The sequence below is a fragment of the Sphaeramia orbicularis genome, chromosome 9 (assembly GCF_902148855.1).
Source record: "Sphaeramia orbicularis chromosome 9, fSphaOr1.1, whole genome shotgun sequence".
Classification (NCBI taxonomy): Eukaryota; Metazoa; Chordata; class Actinopteri; order Kurtiformes; family Apogonidae; genus Sphaeramia; species Sphaeramia orbicularis.
Window position 1 is genome coordinate 18,456,941 of NC_043965.1, and position 23,764 is coordinate 18,480,704.

Consider the following 23,764-nt stretch of genomic DNA (forward strand, 5'->3'; position numbering starts at 1 on the left):
AGCTGGATATATTTTGTAGCATCTTAAATGATGAATGAAGACAATGAAAGCGAATTCTGATGAATCAGGGTTAAGAAAATTCCAGCAGTAGCTCTGTTGTTGAGAGACGTTGGTGTAGTCTGTGATGAGCAGAAAAACACAAACTATCGGGACAGGAGAAACCAGGGGAACAAAGGATAACAATACTGCACTTCATGGTGAACTACGGTTCATAAATAACTAATTAACTGAGCCGCTCACAGCACAGCAGCATTTGCCTGAAATGCTCTTAAGGGGTTTGTCTCATTACAAATCTTTGGTGTGAACTGGGCTTAACTGAATTTGCTAGTGTTCTTCCAACAATGTCAACTATCTTTTTGTGCAGTTGTCTGAATATTCTACAGGTTTATTCTATAGTGTAGTGAAGTTCACAAAACATAACATCTAAAACGAAAACTAAAAGCAAATATTATTGAGTGAAACACACGACATGCCATACAATGGCAATGCCCATTAGAGGGACTCACAGAAGACAGTGAAGAGACCATCAGGTTGCCAGAGGGTGCATTCAATGAGAGGGACAGATTTTTGTGGTTAGTCTACATATTTTAGACATATGTATAACAGATGTTGAAATGATATCTGCATAAAAATTAATCTGTAAAACTAGCTTACTTTTATCTGATGTTCTAATGCGTTTCTGTGTGTTTGCAATACTCTTGCAACATTAAACTGCATAACTAGCCTGCTGTCGAACTGCACCTGTAAGAATGTACTGCTACGGACTGTGCAACCCTCTGGCGTGGCTGCATGAAGTCAAACATGACATCATGGTTTTGTGGACGACAGCAGGTTGGTGAACCAAGTTGCTGCAGACGACGACGTCTGATGTCTCTCCTCTGCATGTTCATCTGAAGAGCCATCTGGAAGGAGGAACTGTGTGGAAGCAATGGAGGTGGGGGATCCCAGCGACGGGGCCAGGCTCCCACATTCCTCAGCCTCCTCAGGGGAGTCCAGATGCCAGGCACCCTGGGGCCTGTAGCCACCAGAAATTGCAGCCTCAGGCTCTGTGAAAGACTCTGATGGAGTGAGGCCCAGGTTATCACTTTGGGGTTGAGGGTGCATCTGGGGTCGATAACCCCCTCCTACACCTCCGCAGCTGACAGGTGCACCAGCCTGAGGTTGTTGGTTCTCAGCGGTGCCCTGTGGATCCAGCTGGAAGACCAGTGAAGACCCTGATGTCTGAATCCCGGTGTAAGTTACATCAGTGCGACCAGAATCCAAAGAAGATGCAGAAGAAGCAGAGGAGTCTGGGTAACGCGGCATTATGGGCCGGTCATCCACCACTTGGTTATAGTAGCGTAGCGACGTTGGCTCATCTGTGTCGACTGGCTCGTCACCAATCCCCTGGCCCTCTTCATCCTCATCTTCTTCAGGAATAACAACAAGCATTTCTTTACTGGAATCCAATCCGGGCTTTTCTACAATATGGACCATGCTGTGAGGAGACGGCTTCACATCCAGAGTCCCCTGTAAGACACATTTGGAGCAAATAAACCAATCATCAGAAGGTAGTGGTATAAGTTAAGCTGAATTCTGCTGAAATTTTTCAAAACTGTAGAAAACAACATCTATTCTTGCACATTGGAGATACATCATACCTGCTAATACTTTTCCAAACAAAACTTAAAAAAAACTGTGACTGAACCTAGACACGTTGTTCAAATAGTTACAAATAACGTTAAATATTATCTTTATAAGGAACAGAACACCATCGACATGTATGGTTACAGTTAATAGTAGTAGTTAGTAGTTAAGGATAAAAAACTCAAGAAATTATATGACACCTATTTATTTTTAGAAACTTTAATCCAGAAATGCTATATACTGTGGGTTTAGGTAATTTAAGCATCAGTTAAGACTGATATTGTACCTGTGTCCTGGACCAGTCACCGGGCAGCTTGGGCTCAGGTATATCTGGATAGAAGGCCCTCTTCACCCTAATGAGAACACAAAGTGAAATGCTGTCACACAACATCTGTTATTACCTGATCTAAACAAGTCTAATAGTTATGAGAACATATTATCCTAGGGGGAGTAGAATAAGCTGCTGTTTATACTGACTGAGAACAAACAAAGGGGAGAATCTCACCATTTTCTCTTCTTATAGCAGATGAAGGTAGCAATGACCAGGAATAATGCTGTGACTCCCAGAGATGCCAAAATTTCCAGGATCAGCCAATCAGCTATAAACAATAAAGGAGAGCACTTAGAGAAATGGGGATAAAAGCAGGCATTGTCATCAATACTGAATAAAAATGAATGCCAATTATTCAATATGACAGCTATCTTTAAAAAAGCATCTACTGTAAGGTAGCTTCAGTATCTTCACACAATCCATAACATTTAACCGAAGTTAAAATAAAAATAAAACACACAAACTATAATCACGTACTGTATGGCTCCATGGTTATAGCCGCAGTACCACCGCTGTCCTCGCCTGCTGATGTGTAGGCCTTCACTGTAAATTTATAGGAGCCTATGGAGAGACCCTTCACTGTGTAGTTCCTGCTTCCTTGAGCTGACAAATTTGCTAAAAAAAGACAAGAAAAAGGGTTGGGAAATTATGGGAAAGAAAACAAAGAGGAGAGAAAAGAATTTATTCCAGAGGTTTATGATTAGAGGTTACATTTCCTTTTCTTTTGAAGCCTTTAAATAACTAATGTTGCATTTGTGCTGAAGCACTTTACATCATAACACTTACCAAGCAGTGTCAGCTGGGAGCCATTGCTTATATAAACATTGTAGCCCAGGAGATAGCCTCTTCTCTTGGCAAGAGGGATCTCATCCCAGGTGATGAGAATGTCCGAGTTCTGCTGAGTGGTTGACAGCTGCACAGAACTAGATGGGACTGTAAGAGCCGAAAAAAAGGGAAGAAAAACAGAGAAGGAGGGAGAAAGTGGGAGGTATGATGGATAGAATGAGGACAACAAATTGAAATGCAGGAGATGTTTATTGATGTCACTGCTTCATCCAATAAAGAAGCCATCTGCATGCAGTGTTACCCTTACCCAGTTCCTGCATGTATCCCTGCCAGCGCTGCAGTAGCTCTGGGGCCTCTGTGGAGCAGCTGTACACAGAGAAGACGTACCTCACACCTGCCTGGAAGTTTCCTGATGGAAAGAACACGATTATATTTTCTGTCATTTCAAAGCTTAGATCATGACTCCATGGTAGTAATATATATATTAGTGCAAAGTAGTGCTTGTTTTACTATTTAGTCTTTAGTTTGTTTTAGTCTTTCAGTTTTACTTTTGATTTCAGTTTAGTTTTTAGTGGACTTCAGTACTTTTTGTATTTTTAGAGACACTTGACAAGTTTTAGTTTCAATGCTAGTATAAGTGTTGATTTTGAATGAAGTGGACATTTAACCCCTTTCCAAGTCTAACTCTACTTCATGATTCTAACAATGGTTACACAGTTGCAGAGGGTTTGAGATGTAGACCAGTGTAGATCAGTGCCTAAATGTCTAGGTGTGAATGCGAGACAGAAGTAGTTCAGGGACATCCTTATGATTAGGAAACACAAGACACTTACACAGAACCATCTGAGGTTCAAAAAGAGTTTGAGTTATCTTTATTGGTTTTGCAACCTAATAAAGATCTGCCTGACAATCAACATCCATTTAAATGAATATAATTTACAATAGTTTTTCAACTTTGTCAGCGTCATGCAGTCCTGAAGCCCTGAAAAGTTCTTAAATCTACCATATTTGCCGAACACAAAGTGCATTTAAGCAGCCTGTGTTGTGTCACTGTGGTGTTTTAATGTCATTTCAAAGTGAAACAAACAAAATAATGATCAAGCCAGCTGTTATGCAAGGCAAAATTCACTGCACCAGTGTGACACAAGTGGTTCAGAAGAGCATGATATAATGGCTTCATTTCAACTCACTGGAAAATGAATGACATTTGACAGAATCTGACAAAAGGACAAGTGGACTGAACACCTCTGAATAGAAGTGATAATATTGTTTTTTTTCTCATGTAAATATCATGAGATAGTCATACTCAGGGGCATCGCTACCAATTGTGGGTCCCATGACAGCTAAACGTTGTGGGCCCTTTCATAAAACTCAGTATCTTGTCAATCTGTCGGAGCGGAGGGGGGAGGTGTGTGTGTGTGTGTGTGCGTGTGTGTGTGTGTGTGTGGGGGGGGGGGGGGGGGGGGTCCATACATAATGTCACTTATGCTAGCGTGAAAATGAAACTGAAACTTAACATTCTTTCAACGTCTGATTCTCAACTTCTATGACTCTATTATACAGCAGATCTTAGACTACATTTTCACAACTTGTAACCTTTATCCACTGGATCCCCTTCTCTGCTCTATGGGCCCCCCACAAACGCTGGGCCCCATGAATTTGTCATGTTTACCCCCCCTTATTGGCAACCAAGGTCATACTACAATAATAATACAGTAAGACTCTTATGTCATGAAATGAGTGTTTAGTAGCAATTTAATGTTTATCTTTATCAGGTATTAAAAACATGGTTACTCAAAATTGTTAAAAAAAATATGGTGTAAGAATAAATGATATTCAACGTCATTATTAAACCATTCTGCATTGTACAAAGACACAGAAATCTGATTTTACCTGCAGTTACATTCATGTGTTGCTGGTTACTCATATGTGTTGCTGTGTAGTTTTTATTCAAGAGCAGTCTTTCCACATATAGTTTTAGTTTAAGCTTTGAAGCCAACTACTTGGTTTAAATATATTTGCATAAATAAATCAATGCTCTTGTTTCACACAACTAAGCTAATGACATACTTGACTCAATGGAGATGTTGTTGTTTCCAGGTGCCACTTTGGTCCACTCCACAGGACAGTCCCGTGTGCAGAAGGCATCATTCCACTGAACCACGTAACCACAGCTACTGTTCGCATCACTCTTCCAGAACAGAGGAAACCCTCCATCTGTATAAGCTACCTTGGACGCAGCAAGAAGGTCCACATCTACAAAGAAAAACACGTGTATATATAATAATAACCACTGATGTTATTGTTGACATATCTAAACTTCGCTCATACACTCTTTCTGACCATACATACCTGTAAAATGTCGAGGTATAATTACACTTGCAGGCTGTGACACCCCAGCTGGATTTGTTGCAACAACAGTTACTATGACCTTCATGTTACTGCTAAAGTTAGGGATCCGTGTGAGGTTTATGGGTGCTGTCCAAGTGTTCTGAGAAATGATTTCTGTGTGTTGCACATTCTCTTCAGGGCTCCAGATAGTCACTTCATAATTAGTGATCGGACCATGGCTCTGTTTGGGTGTCAGAGGCTGCAGAAATAGAAAGGGAAAGGATGGACAGAAGGGAGACAGAAAGAGAAAACTTTAAATTAACACCTAGATATGAATGAAGTTGTTTAAAAATTAAAAATTTCCATCATGATACGACATAGAAAAACAGCTGTTTTTTTTAATGTCAAAAGCCTTTCCAACGAAGTTAGAAAAACCAAAATTACCTTCCAAATAACATGCCCAGTGTTGTCTTTGTTCATCCACACCCACACATCAAGAACATCTGGAACTGTGAAAAAACATAAAACAGAGGAAAATAATACCATGCTGTGGTTTCATCACAACCATGAAGCAACATTTCTACTAAAAAAAATAGTAAGCATGATAGCAATAAATTACTGCATTTTAAACTGAGTAACTAGTGACAATCATTTGAGATAAAGTCAGTACATAGAGGGGTTTCTAGACCAGTTCATTAATGAATAAACAAGACTAGTAGACTGAGCAATAATCATTAACTATGAATATCATTCTCAGATATGTTTACAGCGACAAAGGAATATCATGAATAAAACTCCTTACCATCAATTTTAGTTTTGAAGGAAAAAGTTTTGCTCCAGTTTCCCCACTTCCAGAAATTCTGCTGAGCTCCACAGCGCACTTTAACACTGTATGCTTCATAAGGATACAGGTCCAGAAGAACCACAGACCGCAGACCCACACCAGAGAAGGTACGCTGGACACACACATTAGATTCATTACCGCTTGATACATCAGTGGTTATTTAATAGATATACACATAAAAGCCTGCATTTTTGAACAGTAAAGTGGTTGGCACTTCACTCTTGGTTGTAGTGTTGCTACAAAACAAGAGTGAAGGTGCAGAAAAAACACAGATAAAAAGCTTCTGCGCAAAGAAAGCAAACAAAACATTTTCGTTTTAGAACATATACACATGTCAGCACATGTCAAGGCAACTCACCTTTGTTTTGTTTTCTGTGGAACTAAGCTCTATCTGGCAAACAAGTGCAAGAGTGGAGTAACTGCTATACTTCCACTCCCACAGCGCAGTGGCATTCCGGGCATGGGCATCAACACTCAGGAGCTCTGGTGCCACTGGATGCACTGAAAAACAGGAGAAGCAATAGGGAGATAATTAAAATTCTCATCTGGATTTACCTTTTTTTTTTAATTACTATGGGTTGTGTGGTATACTTAGATTTGCCATTCACAAGTTCACTGATAGTAATACAGTAGTACATGAATAAATTGCACACCTCTGTAACTGAGCTCTGCAGAGTCACTCAGGCTGTACTCGCCCAGGACATTTTGAGCCACCAGAGTCCAGTTACCCTTCCACCCCTCCAGACTGCACTGTTTCCTTGACTGCTGCCACTTGACCTCAGAGCAGCTCCTACAACAGCAATAAAACAAAAAAATGTATGAAAAAACACAATTCTGGTTTAACAAGAATTGCAATTTCAATCACATACAGTACATTCACAATCCTTGCATCATCATCTGTTTATGTGGTTCTCTTAGTTACCAGCAGTCATGACCAAAAATGTGTTTTACGAGATGACAATGTCCTTTGGGGACAAAAATCCAATTGGTTCATCACTGAGTCCAAGTGAACGTTTATTCTAAACTTGACAAAAATTTCCTCTTGCCACTTCAGAGACATAGATGTGGACCCATCTGGACCTGCAGTGGGCATTTTTTCCAGACAGCTACAGGAAAACATTCACACATTGAGCTGAACCACATTATTCTTAATTACACTACATGAACTAAACAACAGGCCATTTTCCATCTTAAACGGTCCGTTCTTTCACGAAATAAGAACTTTCTATTATCAAATGCTGACCTTTTGAGCCAACACCTGCCAGTTGTCTGATACTGCACAAGTTAATGACTAAACTCACTGCATTGGAATCTAAACATGGACAGTTTGAAAAAAAAAAAAAAAAAAAGTTAAGATGGAGGATGATTTAAGGGCTTTTTTTCCCTTTTCCCACAGGGATAAACTTTTGGCAAAGTTAGTATACTTGGTCTAAAAGCAGCTTGAACACAGTGATACTCTCTTCACATAGTGAACTTTGAGCTTTGGTACAAACACTTTTTTGCACATTTTTACTTTGGTTTTAATTTTTAATTTTGAGTTCTTGGTGACAGTTTTGTCTTCTGTTGGGGACATTGTGGACCACACTAAAATGATCTGTGGCCCAGTCCTGGCCCTCAGTCCATACATTGGCCATTTGTGCTTTAGGTCGTCTGTGCAGACAAATGCACAACAGCATTTCATAATCATTTGTTCTGGCAAGCTTTCAGACCATTCCTGTAACAGGTCTGGCATGCATCCAGCTGTGTTTGATTGTAAATGGACACACAGATGCAGCAAGTGGTTACTTAGACTAAGTGCTTTATATGTCTGATTATTCCACCTTTTGGCAGACTTTTTTTTCTGCAGAGAAAAGGCTTTTTAGAGGAAGACAGGAAACATTCATAAATAATGCAGGGATATTATCAGAGAGCCACACTGTGCCACATAAAGGACCATAAATTGTTGTGAATTTGGACAAGATAATTATTCAACAAATATAACCTCAGTCATGTTTCTAATATTTTCCACTTGACTTGCACCATATGCAGATACTGTTGCTCATTTTAACCTGGGTTTATGATCTATTCACATACAGCTGTGGTTAAGAGTCTGACTGAGTGTCGTACCTCCCGTTGATGAAGTATCGTGTTGCTCTTCTGCCGTAGAGGTGAGTGTCACGCGATATATTCCACTGGCAAATAGTGGAGCTCAAGTCATGGGTTTCACACACAAAGTCAGTGAGCAGTGGTGGATCTGGAGATTGAAAAATAAACAGAAAAGAAAAACAATATAGAAATGACTACAAACACATTATGATAGTGAAATATTTGCAAACCATAAAATGTAAAACTTATATCTCATAACTGTTGTTTCTTTTATTTGACATTTCACTCAGAGTTCTTCAATTTATCATTTTTTGACCAAATGACTTTAGTCCTCCTCCAATCTACAATTCCAATAATTTACATCCAACTTAAATATGGTAGTCCTTCCAAATGTATGTTTTATCCACCATATAAGAGTTCTTACATCCAACAAACACCACTGTCCCAGTCAGTTTTTCCCTTGAAGTGTCTTGACAGTAGGCATTGTTTCCCGTGCTGCCCGACGGTCCTTGATGAAAGACTGTAGTGGCGTACGTTCGCCTGCTCAGTCGCGTCACATTCATGAGTGTGGAGATGTAGTGGATGCTGCGAAATGTCTGCCCCTCCTCCACTATGCAACAGAAGGTGGTGTTGGTTCCAACAGATACAACCTTGTCTTGTGGGTACATACGAAATTTTCCATTGGAGGGTTCGTCACTTCCTACAAAACGAGTGAGAACAAAGAAGGGGAGTGGGTACATTTTTCAGGTGAATGACCAAAGATTGTGTAGAAAAGGATACAAAAAGAACTAAGGAGAGATAAGAAGTCAAATAAGTAATTTTCAGAATGAACATTGTTAAAAACAATGCTCAGTTCTAAGACATAAAAATTAGAAACATTATTATGATGTCAACGAGTTTGTAAATGTGTGCCCAAACTAGATATGTGACTAAAAACCTCTCCAGGAGACTGAATTTCTACGATATGGCTTGAGGAATAAGCACTTTTCAGGAATATATAAAAAAAAAAAAGTTTTGAGGTTAACCGATAATTACAAATAGATGGATTCAGAAATTCACCCAGTTTAACTGATTAATCAAGTCCTATTAAATACAATTTTGAGATGCTTGGGAATGGCAACAATAATTTCACAAGGCAGTAGACACACAAAAACTACGTAACACACAACACAGACATAAGAGTGATAAATAAGTGTTTAAAAACAACATGATACTGATGTGGGAAAGCAGAAAAAATAATTTGTTAATTTTGTGTCCAAAAATTCAAAGTGTACTGATGTTTCACCACTTCTTGGTGTCTAAAAAAAAATAGTGGCGTATTTACACTGATCTACAAGTAAAATGCCTCCAAGCTGGTTGGCTGCAGTTTCCAAGATACAGTTTTAGGTTAAAATGTGAAATTCCAGAATAAATGAGAGACTGAGTTTTACTCAAAAGGAATGTTTGTCTTAGAGCTACCAGATTTACTTTAAAACATTGTCTGCACATTACAATACCTTAATTTTTCAGGTTATTTCTAGTGGAAGATGTACGAATGTATTGTTTAAATGCACATTAACCAATATATATGTGGAATTACACTTTATCATATACACTGAAAACATCAGCTAACCTGCACTTTTATCATTTGTTTTCCAATTTATCTTATGTATGTATGTAAGATTTAGCAGATTTCTGCCTCAGATTTAATTTAAGGCAGATAATCTCTAAGACACTGTAGATCAGTATTCTTTTTTCCCACATACCTTGAAGTATCTCTGTGTTGCTCCAGTCACTGGTCCTCTCTCCGTCCCTGGATCGGACTTTGATGGACAGTGAGGTGCACTCCAGTGGTTCAGCTGACGTCCAATTGAACTGGTGCCGACCGCTCGCCTGATCCACCATCACAGACACTGTTTCCTGCAGATAAAACACAGAACACACAGTAAAGGAAGAAGCAAGAACAGCAAAGAAGCTGACAGTACAAATCTACAAAATAAACAAAGGCTCTTACATAGAAAACAGTGACATTGAATTCAGTTCTTAGGATTAAGAGGTCAAAGGTTGTTGCTGATCCTCCGAGCCAGGATATAGACAACTCCTGCGTCTTCACGTTAGGCAACAGGCTAACCTGCTGGGGTATGATGAGAGCTGGAAAAAGAAAAACACAGCAAGAAAGCTGTTATTATTACACTCATTTAAAATGTTCTTGTGCAAATTTTATACATGACAGGTAAAAACTTTGGTTTGTACCATCTTTGGCGTGAGTGTGTACAGCTGAGAGGCTGAGTAGAAGACAGACGAGCCAATGAGGCTTTGAGCTGAGACTGAGGTTTAAAGGAGGCATGTTGATCAACCAGCTGAGTCACTGTCTGCAGATCTGAACGGGGTGTCCTTGCCACTACAGTGACATCAGACTAGACATCCTGAGAGTCAGGACAAAGACGATGGGCGTCCTGTGGGAAACATGGAAACGAGACATAAACAAAAGCAGAGTCAGGCCTCAGCTACATATAATTCAACTTCTTTATGGTTAAGAAAGTAAGGACCTGTCAGGTAGCCGTAAAATCCAAAACACAGAATGTCAACAGTTTTGTGAAGCACTGGAGCTGTTGAACTCAGTCCTAAATACTGCCCATATCAAAAAACAAACCAAAAAAAGAAATATCTTGGCATGCACAGTAATTACATAAAACCACTCCTGTGACTGCAATCTAGAACAACATTTTGGATTTCAGCAAATTTTCCCTGCATATTTTGTTTAATATACAAATCAATCCCAGACTACTACTCCATGGAAAAACCATCTTTTGTATCAACACATGGAAACACACATCTATAGAAGCGGCAGGAGTACACACATCTGAATGTTGTATAAATAAAGCTTGCCCTTCTGTTCATCCAGTTCACCTGCTTTCTCTTTGACTTGTGATGTCTGACTGCTGAAAAGTTTCATCAAGCATCTGATCTACTAACAATGGTTATGAAAGGCAGAGGGCGATGAGGGAAAGACCGTAAAGATGTAGACAAAGGCAGGTGACAGCTGTTGGTCTAGTGCGAGAACACACCCGTCACATATAACTGCTGGTTTTAGTCCCTTTTCAATCAAATCAAAGTTCATATCTATAGCACTTTACAACAACATAACAAAGCCCAAAGTGCTTTACATCTAAAAGCATGATTAAATTATAAGATAAAAAAAAAACAGGTTAATCAAGTACCATAAATATGCATAATACAATAGGACACAACACACATTGATAAAAGAGACCACAGATTCAAACCTAATAGTGTCTCAGTGCTAAGGGCCAGTCTAAACAGGTGAGTCTTTAACCTGGATTTGAACAGGGGCAGGTCGGCGAGGACTCGCAAGTCAGGAGGCAACGAGTTCCACAGTTTTGGAGCAGCAACAGCAAATGAACGATCACCCCACTGTTTATATCGGGACCTGGGGACATCCAAAACCATCTGAGAGGACGATGGGAGGGCTCTGCTGGGGCGGTGAACTGTTAAAATCTCAGATAAATAGGGAGGAGCCAGATCATTTAAAGGTTTAAAAACAAACATTAAAATTTTAAAATCAATATGATGGCGGACTGGGAGCCAGTGGAGAGAAGAGAAGATGGGGCTAATGTGGTTGAATTTGGAGAAGTTGCTCAAGAAACGGGCAGCTACATTTTGTACCAGTTGTAAGCGATGGAGTGAAGAATGAGTGAGACCATAATAGAGAGCATTACAATAGTTCCAGACTTGAACTGATAAAAGCATGGATCGCGCTCTCCAGATCTCTGCGAGAGAGGAATGGCTTCACTTTGGCCAAAAGACGAAGCTGGAAAAAACTTATTTTAACAACTGCATTAATCTGTTTATCAAGCTTCAGTTAACTGTCTAAAATTACTCCTAGATTCCTGACAACCTGGCTTACAGGGGCTGGGAGGAGGTTGGATAGCGCATTGTAGTGAAAATCAGAAGGGCCAAATATTATACATTCACTTTTGTTCTGGTTGAGGTGAAGAAAGTTTTGAGCCAACCATACTTTAATGTCTGAGAGGCAAATGGGCCAGAGATTTATCTCTTGGAAAGAGGCAGCTGAGGCTGTGGATATACATGTTAAATGAACACAGAAATCATAGCTAGGCAATAAAACAATGACAATATCACACTAAAGTTTCATATTGAGATAGAGATCTTTTTTAAAGTCCTTTAGGTTAAGTTTGTTAGAACATCTACAAATTTCTTCAATGTTTTTTGTTTTTTATTTTAGTATTAGAATTTTGACAGATTTTTTTTTACTTGTTTTGAGCATTCTGTGTCTAGATGTTTTAAATACTTCACGGTTAGTTTCTGATCACGAAGTTGTGTTTAAAACTACAAATAATAATAATAATAATAATAATAATAGTAATAATAATAATAATAATCATCATCATCATCATAATAATCATAATAATAATAATGTCTGCTTTCTTCAACTTTCACTCAGGACGAAAAATCAGCCTTTAAACTGAAAAGAAATTATGACTTGATATTTACTGTGTTAACTTAATTGTCAATATAAACTGAGATGAAAAAGCTTGTCATGAAAACATTTTAGACCAACACCGCTTGTTTTGGTTTCTTTAAACAGTCCCCCAGCATAAATGAATGGATATTAATCACAGTGTTTTAATTTCTACTGTCAACACACTGCACCCACAGGGTTGCATTGCCACAACTGTTTTTTATTTAGATGCTGCCTTCCCATCAACGGTATCTGTTCTTCGCTGGAAAACACACCTCTTACAATGTGCAAATAAACAACACAGTGAACTCACATTACATAGGCAACTTCAGTCCACGGTGATAATGTAAGCTCTGTATCAGGGTGGATTTATATAGGAAACCATGCAAGAATGACGTCAAAACTTAAGAGTACAACATCTCAAATCATCCAGATGTGATGTTGCAATAACTTTGCTGTTGACCTTGATGAACAGTTATATTGGGATATGTTTTTGTGTGTGGGCAGATTGTCTGGTTTCAAACAAAACAAGCCTGTACAGGCATGAAGACACTGCAGACTTAAAGGAAACAAACACAATGCACTTAGGTACGGCCCAAACCATCAGTGCAACAAAAGGAACAGAAGAGGTTATTAAAACTATATACACACAGACAAAGTGTGGTTCATTCCTGTTACCTTGAGAATGTTGCCTCACAAATAAGACGGTTAGACACACCTCAAACACACTACAGTGCAAATTAATTTAATTTTACTCATACTGTGGAGTCCTCATGAAACATATTAGAAAAAGTCTGTCTTTAACTTAGAAGTCTGGTAATTCAGAAAATAATTTCCTGTACACTATCCATGCTAAATGTGATTCAAAGTGTAAATACAAACATAAAAAAAAACAACTGTGTCTTCAAACCCTGGCAACCGTACAATCTGTTCAACTGGCAGTTAACATGCAGTAGTTTTTCTTTTGACACTTCAGTGAGTACACAAGCTCCTACAAGTGCCAAAGACTTCCAGTTGGCATTGCACCTGAAAGTAAACAAACGAGTGCACACCAGAAACTGATTTCAGAGAAGAGAAAGTTGACATTATGGGAATAGAGGACAGAAACCCGCTGTCTCCTGTTTACGCCTGCTTATCTTACTACCCACTCAGTTTATCATTCCCAGTTAGCAGTGAGTTTTGTTTGGCTTTATTTGGACTCTGGTCAAAGGACTTTTATACAAACAGTGGGGTGACATGAATCGAAACAGAGATCAGTACAAGTTCTCAACAGATCAGAAAAACTCCACTTCAAATAGAATACCCCCTAAAATGCAAAAACAAACGAAACTTTCATACATTAGCTATGTCTGGATAGTATCTGTCTGGAATAATACAACATTTTCTTTTCTCCAGATGATTTCAGAGAAGCAGGAAGCAGAGGAGGGGTCCTGATGTGCTTTTACAGCTGCTCATAAAGTGGTTTTACATATGGTTTTAACAGACCTCGGTGCCTACAAGTGTTAAACTAAAAACCAAAACCTGGTCAATGGAGCCTTTCAGTAACTCTTAATGCATCTGGGAATATTAACAAGTCTGTGTAGTTTCAGCCAGTTAATAAAGAAATGTATATGCACAATTCATGCCTGTCATTATTACCTGCAAAAGTAAAAGTAAATTGTATTGCCAAGTCTTTCCATTAGAATTTTTAAAGCCTCCTGTATTTTTCACTTAAGAAAAACATCACCTCCAGAAGAAATTCCAAGGCATGGCTCAATATAAATACAGCTGTGTGGAACCAGTCTTTTACACTCTTGTGTGCCTGCACCAAAATAGTTTCTAAGCCGTTTGGAGGTTACCACATGAAAAGAGGACCAATGTGCGTCCTACTTTAGTGATCCTGGATCCTAAAGTAGGACGCCTGTTCAATTAGAGTACTATGTTTAAGTGTTGTGCAGACAGTTACATGTAATTGTACGCCCCCCCAAACAATAAAAAAAAACATGGTGCACTAATGGGAAGCGGGAAAAACAACCACAGATTCTGGGAAATCTAACCGAGAAACTGATAGCTACAAATGCACACAACACACAAATCAATACTGGCCTGCTGCGCTCTGGTCCTTGTCCTTGCAGAAGTAATGAACAAGACCACAAAATACAAAGACCTCTTGGATACTGTTGCTGCTTAAAAACCCAAGCCTAAACCTCATCTGCAATGGTCCTATTTTAAGAAAGGACAGACTCATGTAGACAAAAAAAGCAGTAACATTCCCTGCACACTGGACTGAGCTTTGCCTCTGAAGCTGCTGTGTTAAGGCAGTCTAAAGTACGAGAAAGTTTGGAAAATGTCCAGGGCAACTCAGAAATTGAGCAACCGAAGCCTAAGCATGCAGGATACCCCTATTACCAGCATCTTAATTAAAAGATTGTGCAAGTGAGAAATGTGCACAGATGCCAGAATAAGCCAAATGTTTGCTTATGCTTTTGTTTTACGATGAGCATGTCGCTGCTCAATACTAATACCATTTCCTTTTTTCCAAATAGACATTTTTTTGACACCATGCTCATTTCACTTCATGGCCTCATTTTAAACTATTTTGTGTTTCAATTGACGTAACTTGTAAAAAATATGGGTGTCAGTATATTCTATTTAATTTTTTCATTCACTGCTTAGTTTACAGCTTTAAAAAAAAAAAAGAAAGCTTATTGTAAATCTAAAGCACTAAAGCCCAAAGAAACTGTTCAATGTTGCACATAATGAATGTTTTTACTATTCCACTTGTTATATGTGACAAAAGTTGTCACTGATGAAATGAAATGGCACTATGTTGCTTAAAACTGATTCACTCTTTGAGGCACCCTAAAGGATACAAGTGAAATGTTACCCAAGTGGGATAAAAATAAAGATGGAATTGCAGCCAAAATTAGTCCACACTACAAACACTTAGAGAGGAAAAAAATAATATTTTAAAATAACTTTGAGCACATAGTAGAATTCAAGTCTCCAATATGAGGTTTGATGATGTTGTGGCCTTATATGTCAGCCATCTTAGTTGGAGTAACTTTGGCTCTACTTCTATTTCACTTTTTTCTTTGCTGAAAGTATGTAGGAGGGCCTAGTGGAGCCAAATCCAAGGACAACTTTCATATCTGTTTTAAGCCTACACCAGGACACTCTGTCATTACCCTGTCATACTATGACCACCAGAAGAAATAAGCACACAGTGGCTCTAGTGTACTATATAAGAGTGGCAACAGTTTGAAACACGATCTAAAGTTGCTGTTCATTATATTTGACCTTTAAATGGGACTAGTGGGAGACCGGATGCTACTGAGAGAAAAAGTGGAAAACTGCGAGTGAACAAATGTGACTGCGTGTCTGTGTGTGAAATGTCGGTGCGCTGACCTCAGTGGAGGGAGGACATTCAGTACTGGGTGACTGTAGCTTTTGGATCTCAACCAAACTGCATTTCCTTCCTTCCCTTTCCTTGTAAGCCTTAATGAATGTGAATGAAAGTCATGGAAGCAACAGGAAGTGTGTAAAATATTCACTTTTTTACTGCTTTTGTTTTATTGGTGCACAACAACTAAACAAACACACTAATAATCAAGGGGATTCCAACCTATTCTAGCATTTAAGAAATACATAAACTTAGTCTTTTGGCAAAAAGAAAGAGATTGGCAAAGATGACCGGACACCAACAATACCATCTTCCTGTGCCACAAATAGGTAAAAATTCATACAGTTGTTGTTCACAGAGTGACTAATGATCAATGTTTGTTCTATTAGGCATTTTCAGAATCAGAATCAGCTTAATTGGCCAAGTATGTGAACACTTACAAGGTATTTGGCTTCGTTTTTTCCTTGCTCACAACGTACAATTCCAACATAAACCCAAACACACTCAAACATAGACTTAATAAAAACAAACATTCAACTAGAGACAAGGACAACAATGGGTTGAGATTTACAGTGGATTTGTATTGTAATATGAACAGAGTGCAAATTGGAGTTTTACACAGTGAGTGGATGTGTGCAGGGATCTGGTCTATTAAAAATAGCCTATATGTTTATGTATATATTATACTTTGAGTTAAGTATATAGTGAACGGGACAAATTGTAGTTGGTGGCTGCGACATCTCATGACGCAGAAATATGGGCATTTCCAACTGATGATAAAAAACAAATTTTATTCCATAAATAACAGAAATAACCTGATATAAGGCAAATGATTCTCCTCTCACACTAAAAAAAGTGAAAAATATTCAAAGTAGACTACTGTCCTGTACTAGATCTCAATTCAAATCTATGTAAATTATAACAGGTGTATTAGCAGGAACTGTATTTCCCACTCATCCTGATGCAGGAATTACTTTCCAACAGCTGGAGGATACTTCCTGAACAAACAAATTAATTCCCATTTTATCAGTTTACTGTATTTTTAAAATGTTTACAATCTGTACAATTTAGAAGGACTCTTCCATATCTTTTATTTAACCATGTGAAATTGTAATTGAAATCAAAATCATTTTCCAAGAGTGGCCTGGCTAAGAAATAGCCAAGGCCAGAATAGACATGATTAAAACAAGTAAAGCCACAACAAATCAACGTCTTTCATGTTTTACAAATAAATAAAACAGCCATATGCTATTAAAGTTATATGCAATAAAAAACCAACATATAGAAGTAACAGTTATAGGAAAAAAAAAATCCATGTCATGACTAATTTAATTTTTGTGTTTTCAATTCTTTATTTAGTCCAGCTTTAAATTTCATTTGTGGTGTATAAGCGCCATCTAGTGGTTATATAGGTGTTGCATTGTAAGTTTAGTTCAACGTCACCGCCCCTAGTCAGTGGAATGTTAAGTTTCGATTTCATCTGAATGCTGTGCTGTGCGTGCGCTGAACCTCGGAGTAGATATGCCCGTAAGTTGTTTTATTTTCTGTTTGAATATTTGTACTTTTCGGTCTAACTGTTATGACTGATATTCTGTTGACACTGTTAACTAAGAGAGAAATACTTTTGAGTAGAATGCTGTACTGTATGTTTGTGTCAGAAATCAACATCAGCTACCAGTTGTGTTATGCTAGCGTGCCAGTAACGTGCACACCTGGAACGCCTTTGTGATTATGTTTTATCTTGTATTTCTTTTAGTTTTACGGATATGAGTGGAAGAGTTCATCAGTAAAGCATCTTAATTGCAACAACTGTGCTCTGTCAATCATTCAACCGTTCGCTATCTGTCTATGCATTGTTGGGACACATCGCTAGGACAGAATAGTAAAAGGGCATCCACTCGGCGGGAGAAGCAACTGCACAGCAGCGTCGCCGACTGAAGATCCAACATGTCGCAGGAAGACGGGAACAGACTGCAAACTTTAGAGGCGAAGTCTAGAGCCTCATCAGTAAAATCCAGTACATCAACAGCCAGCAGTGCAGCAACCAAAGCAAGGGCGAAGGCAGAAGCATATAAGGTGAAAATTGCATATGCCGAGAAAGAGGCAGCTATGTTACGTGAGAAAGCTCGCATTGAGGAGCAGCAACAGAAAACACTGGCTGAAGCAACGCGCCGCAAAGCAGAGGTAGAAGCCGACCTTCATGTTTTGCAGCTAGAGAAGGAAGCAACAGCGGCATCCAGAGAAGCAGAGGTCTACGAAGCAGCAGCTGACATGGAGAATGAACAGCATCTTGATTTTGGAGAAGAAGAGAGAGCTCAGCGCACAAGGGAGTATGTACAGAATATCCCAGTGCAATACGCTCAACAGCCTTTTCCTCGATCACAGACACTTCCTCCTCCTCCAACTGCCACTCAGCACGCTCCTCAAGCTCAGCCTCATGCCAGCAACGTTCTTCAGCAAACTCCAGTCAGCTATACGAGACCCCAGAACAACCACACACCACAGTACGCCTCCAACCCTCCTTCACGTGTGGCATCTGAAGGCTACACGAATGCACCGCCTCAGCTTCCCGACTTCACCACCTATTTGATAAGAAAGGAGATGGTGAGTTCAGGACTGACCCAATTTGATGACCGCCCAGAGAATTATTGGGCATGGAAAACCTCATTTCAAAGCACAACGCACGGCCTAAGCCTGACGTCCAGGGAAGAGCTCGACCTACTCGTCAAATGGCTTGGACCAGAGTCTTCCACGCATGCCAAACGAATCAGGTCAGTCCATGTAACATATCCAGAAAAAGCGGTGCAGCTAGTATGGGAGCGCCTAGAGGACTGCTATGGGAGTCCTGAAGTCATTGAGTATGCTTTGCTGAAGAGGCTTGAAGAGTTTCCCCGCATCACAAACAAAGACCCTCGACTACTCAGAGAGCTGGGAGACCTGCTACAGGAGCTAGAGTCTGCAAAGTGGAATGGCCTCACACCTGGGCTTGCATACCTCGACACTGCACGGGGTGTTAACCCTATAGTTGAAAAACTCCCATACAGCCTTCAGGAAAAATGGATGACACAAGGCTCCAGATATAAAGAACAGTTAAAAGTAGCCTTCCCACCATTTAGCGTTTTTGTAGAGTTTATATGCGGACAAGCAAAAACTAGAAACGACCCAAGTTTTGTTTTCTCCTCATCCAGCTGTGCAAGCAGCGTGAAACCAGACAGAACCATTAAGTCAATCAAGCCATCTGTCTTCGTCAAGAAGACTGAAGTATCAGCCACTGCCTCAGCTTCCACATCCAGCCAGCCTGAGAGGAAGTCAGATGAGCCGGACAAACACTGTCCTATCCATGACAAACCCCACCCCCTCTCTAAGTGTCGAACTTTTCGAAGCAAACACCTAGATGACCGGAAAACCTATCTCAAAGAAAATTCCATCTGTTACAGATGTTGTGCTTCTACCAAACATATTGCTAAGGACTGCAAGTTATCTGTGAAATGCAAAGAATGTGACAGTGAGAAGCATGTGACTGCTTTACACCCTGGGCCTGCCCCTTGGTCCACTCAAGAGACCAAAAGTGAGCCAGAGCAGACAGATGATCCTCCGAGCGTGAGCTCTAAATGCACAGAGATATGTACCAACTGTCTCCAGCCTAGGTCATGCTCGAAGATATGCCTGGTAAGAGTCTACCCCTCCAACCAGCGTGAACGAATGCAACATGTCTATGCAGTACTAGACGAACAAAGCAATCGGTCGTTGGCTAAGTCACAGTTCTTTGATCTGTTCGGCATTGAAAGTAACCCCTCTCCATACACTCTGAAGACGTGTTCAGGCACGGTTGAGACGGCGGGGAGGAAGGCGAACAACTTCGTAGTGGAGGCACTTGATGGAAAAACTACAGTACCACTCCCTGTCCTTATAGAATGTAACACCATTCCTGATGACAAAGCGGAAATTCCAACACCAGACATAATTCAACACTTCCCCCACCTTGCTCCGGTGGCTGGCAAGATTCCACCTCCAGATCCGAACGCTCAGATCCTTTTACTCCTGGGGAGAGATGTCTTGTGCGTGCATAAGGTACGTGAACAGCACAATGGGCCTCACAACACTCCATATGCACAACGCTTAGACTTGGGCTGGGTCGTCGTTGGAGAAATCTGCCTCGACAGAGCCCACCAACCGAGCGAGGTCAAAGTCTACAAGACAAACATACTCAATAACGGCAGGGCTTCATTCTTCATGCCTTGCATACGGAATGTTCAAGTCAAGGAGCGGATGACGTCTTGCCCCCTCCAGTATGTGCCTGATGTGCCACACTACTCTAGGCCTTCAAACAGCCTCAGTTCAGTTCCAAGTCGCCTCGGAGACGTCTTCTCGAGACACGCTGATGATGAAAAAATTGCACCCTCAATCGAAGACAACGTCTTCATAGACATGATGAACAAAGAAGTGTTCCTTGATGAAGACAACCACTGGGTGGCGCCACTGCCATTTCGTTCACCTAGACATCAGCTTCCGAACAACAGAGAACAAGCAATGCAGAGGCTGTCTTCGTTGCAACGCACCTTCTCAAAGAAACCAGGTATGAAGGAACATTTCTTTGACTTCATGCAAAAGGTAATTGAAACCCGCCAAGCGGAACTCGCTCCACCTGTACAGCCAGGTGCAGAGTGCTGGTATTTGCCAATATTTGGTGTTTACCACCCTCAAAAGCCTGACCAAATCAGAGTGGTGTTTGATTCAAGCGCGCAGTATCATAACACCTCTCTCAATGATGTCCTGCTACAAGGGCCAGACCTCAACAACACCTTAATAGGTGTGCTGATGCGTTTCCGCAAAGAGAAAATAGCCATTACGGCGGACATCGAGCAAATGTTTTACAGCTTCAAGGTGAAACAAGACCACCGCAATTATCTTCGCTTCTTGTGGCACAAAGAAAACTGCCCCGGAGAAGAAATCACTGAGTACAGAATGACTGTGCACGTCTTTGGCAACAGTCCATCACCTGCTGTCGCCATATACGGCCTACAGCGCACAGCAGAACTGGGTGAAGCAGAATATGGCACCGATGCCAAAGAGTTTGTACTTCGCAATTTCTACGTCGACGATGGGATAACTTCAGTTCCCAATGAAAAGACAGCGATTGACCTGCTGAAAAGGACGCAAAAGATGTTGGCAGCCGCAAACCTGAAACTCCATAAAGTGGCCTCTAACAGTGCTACAGTCATAGAAGCCTTTCCATCAGAGGAACGAGCAAAAGAGTTCAAGGACTTAGATCTGAGCACAGACCCTCTGCCTCTCCAGCGCAGTCTGGGCGTGAGCTGGAATCTGAAAATGGACTACTTCACATTCAGAGTGTCAAGAGAGGTGAAGCCATTCACACGAAGAGGAACACTCTCAACGGTCAACAGCCTGTACGATCCCTTGGGGTTTGTCTCCCCGGTCACCATGCAGGGCAAGGCTCTTGTGAGAGAACTCTCATGCGTACAACAGGACTGGGATGAGCCTCTCCCAGCAGACAAAAAGGTTCAGTGGGAAACATGGACTACATCTCTTGTAGACCTCGAACATCTACACATTCCAAGACCATATGTCTCAGTGTCATTCTCTCAAGCTGTTAGCAGAGAGCTGTGTGTCTTCTCCGATGCGTCCGTTCTGGCCATAGCTGCTGTGGCATATGTGCGGGTCAAAGATTCAGAAGGACAACATCATGTGGGGTTTGTGATGAGCAAATCTAAGCTAGCTCCATTTCCTGCTCACACTGTCCCACGCTTGGAGTTATGTGCCGCAGTGCTTGCAGTTGAGCTCATGGAGCTCATAAAAGAAGAAATGGATGCTGACCTGCATGTCCAGTTTTACACAGACAGCCGTGTGGTACTCGGCTACATCCACAACACGACAAGGAGGTTTCACATGTATGTGGCCAACAGAGTTGCACGCATTCGCAAATCCACCTCCCCAGATCAGTGGCATTATGTACGAACTGACCAAAACCCAGCTGACCATGCCACTCGACCTATGCCACCATCTCAGCTGCACCTCACCAACTGGTTTTCCGGGCCTATCTTTCTTCAACAGCCAGATGTCGTGGAAGACGACGCAGAGTGTTTCCAACTCATAAACCCAGATCTGGATGTTGAGATCAGGCCTCAGGTAACCACACTTTCAACAAAGGTCACACTTCAGTCTCTTGGCACACACAGATTTCAACGCTTTTCAAGCTGGAATTCACTCGTGAGAGCTGTCACAATACTGATTCACATTGCAAGGTCTTTCTCTCAGGCTACGCGTACAGACACCTGTAGCAAATGGCACCGCTGCACAAAACCTCGCACCTCAGAACTTTCACAAGCAAAGTGTACAATCATTAAAGCAGCACAGCAGGACGCTTATATGGAGGAGTTTAAGAGCTTGACACGAGATGGCAAGGTGTCGCACCACAGCTCACTCAAGAAACTCGACCCCTTCATCGACAGCGAGGGACTGTTGAGAGTAGGTGGCCGGGTACACATGGCAGACCTGCCTGACCAAGAGAAACACCCTTTGGTCATACCACCCAAACATCACCTAGCAAAACTGATTGTGGGACATTATCATGGCCAAGTGGCTCATCAAGGACGCCATTTCACTGCAGGGGCAATACGCACAGCAGGCCTGTGGATTGTTGGAGGCAAAAGGCTCATCTCTAGTGTCATACATAAATGTGTCATGTGCAGAAGACTGAGGGGCAAGCTGGAAAACCAGAAAATGTCAGACCTGCCGGCGGATAGAGTGTCTGTGGATCCCCCATTCACACACACAGGTCTCGACATCTTTGGCCCATGGAGTGTAGTAACACGTCGGACGAGAGGCGGCAGTGCCGAGAATAAAAGATGGGCTGTGCTCTTCAGCTGCTTGTCTTCCAGAGCTGTTCACCTGGAGGTGATTGAGTCAATGTCGACTTCAAGCTTTATCAATGCCCTTCGGCGCTTCCTGGCCATCAGAGGGCCAGTTCAACATCTCCGATCTGACAGAGGCACGAATTTTATCGGCGCCTGCAGGGAGCTGCAAATAAACACAGAAGATCCAGAGATCAGAAACTTCCTACATGATCGAGGCTGTACCTGGTCATTCAATGCACCACACTCATCCCACATGGGGGGAGTGTGGGAGAGAATGATTGGAGTCGCAAGGCGCATCCTCGATGGACTCCTGTTGACCAACAGTTCCACGAGACTCACCCATGAGGTGCTGACCACATTAATGGCTGAAGTCATGGCAATCATGAACTCCCGACCATTAACCCCCATCGCCACAGATGCAGAAACGCCTCATGTTCTTTCACCTGCAATGTTACTGACTCAGAAAGCAAGCGTCGCACCTGCTCCTCCAGGGGACTTCAAAATCGACCATCTACACAAAAGTCAGTGGCGGCAGGTTCAGAGTCTGGCAGACGCTTTCTGGAAAAAGTGGAAGCAGGAATACCTGCAGACTCTCCAGCCTAGAAAGAAATGGACTGAAACAAGAGCCAACCTCCAAGAAGGGGATGTTGTACTGCTTAAAGACTGTCAGGTGAAACGCAGTGAGTGGCCAGTCGGACTTATTACAAAGGCCATTCCAAGCAGTGACAACAGAGTTCGTAAAGTCATGGTAAAGACCTCCAAACATGGGATTGTGAAAGAGTATCTTAGGCCCATTAGTGAAGTTGTTGTGCTTTTCCCCAAAGAAAATAACTGATAGGCATTACTGCCGACTGTAATGAAACAAATAGTGGTATAATAGAAATTATACCAGGCGGGGAGTGTCATGACTAATTTAATTTTTGTGTTTTCAATTCTTTATTTAGTCCAGCTTTAAATTTCATTTGTGGTGTATAAGCGCCATCTAGTGGTTATATAGGTGTTGCATTGTAAGTTTAGTTCAACG

The 23,764-nt window shown here is 41.1% G+C and overlaps 1 protein-coding gene across 1 annotated transcript in view; it reads right to left on the bottom strand.

The window, feature by feature from the left end:
• lifra (LIF receptor subunit alpha a) overlaps positions 1–23,764 on the bottom strand; it is a 25,116-nt gene continuing 1,352 nt past the window's right edge. Inside the window, exons 2-18 of the mRNA XM_030142779.1 lie at positions 10,236–10,438; positions 9,997–10,133; positions 9,749–9,902; positions 8,428–8,703; positions 8,025–8,151; positions 6,572–6,708; positions 6,277–6,419; positions 5,877–6,030; positions 5,519–5,583; positions 5,096–5,333; positions 4,814–4,999; positions 3,051–3,152; positions 2,744–2,890; positions 2,435–2,572; positions 2,132–2,225; positions 1,913–1,979; positions 1–1,509 (exon numbers count right to left, since the gene is read on the bottom strand). Of these exons, the coding sequence (XP_029998639.1) occupies positions 808–1,509; positions 1,913–1,979; positions 2,132–2,225; positions 2,435–2,572; positions 2,744–2,890; positions 3,051–3,152; positions 4,814–4,999; positions 5,096–5,333; positions 5,519–5,583; positions 5,877–6,030; positions 6,277–6,419; positions 6,572–6,708; positions 8,025–8,151; positions 8,428–8,703; positions 9,749–9,902; positions 9,997–10,133; positions 10,236–10,329 (2,961 nt within the window). The 5' untranslated portion in view covers positions 10,330–10,438 and the 3' untranslated portion in view covers positions 1–807. The remainder of the gene's footprint in view (positions 1,510–1,912; positions 1,980–2,131; positions 2,226–2,434; positions 2,573–2,743; positions 2,891–3,050; positions 3,153–4,813; positions 5,000–5,095; positions 5,334–5,518; positions 5,584–5,876; positions 6,031–6,276; positions 6,420–6,571; positions 6,709–8,024; positions 8,152–8,427; positions 8,704–9,748; positions 9,903–9,996; positions 10,134–10,235; positions 10,439–23,764) is intronic.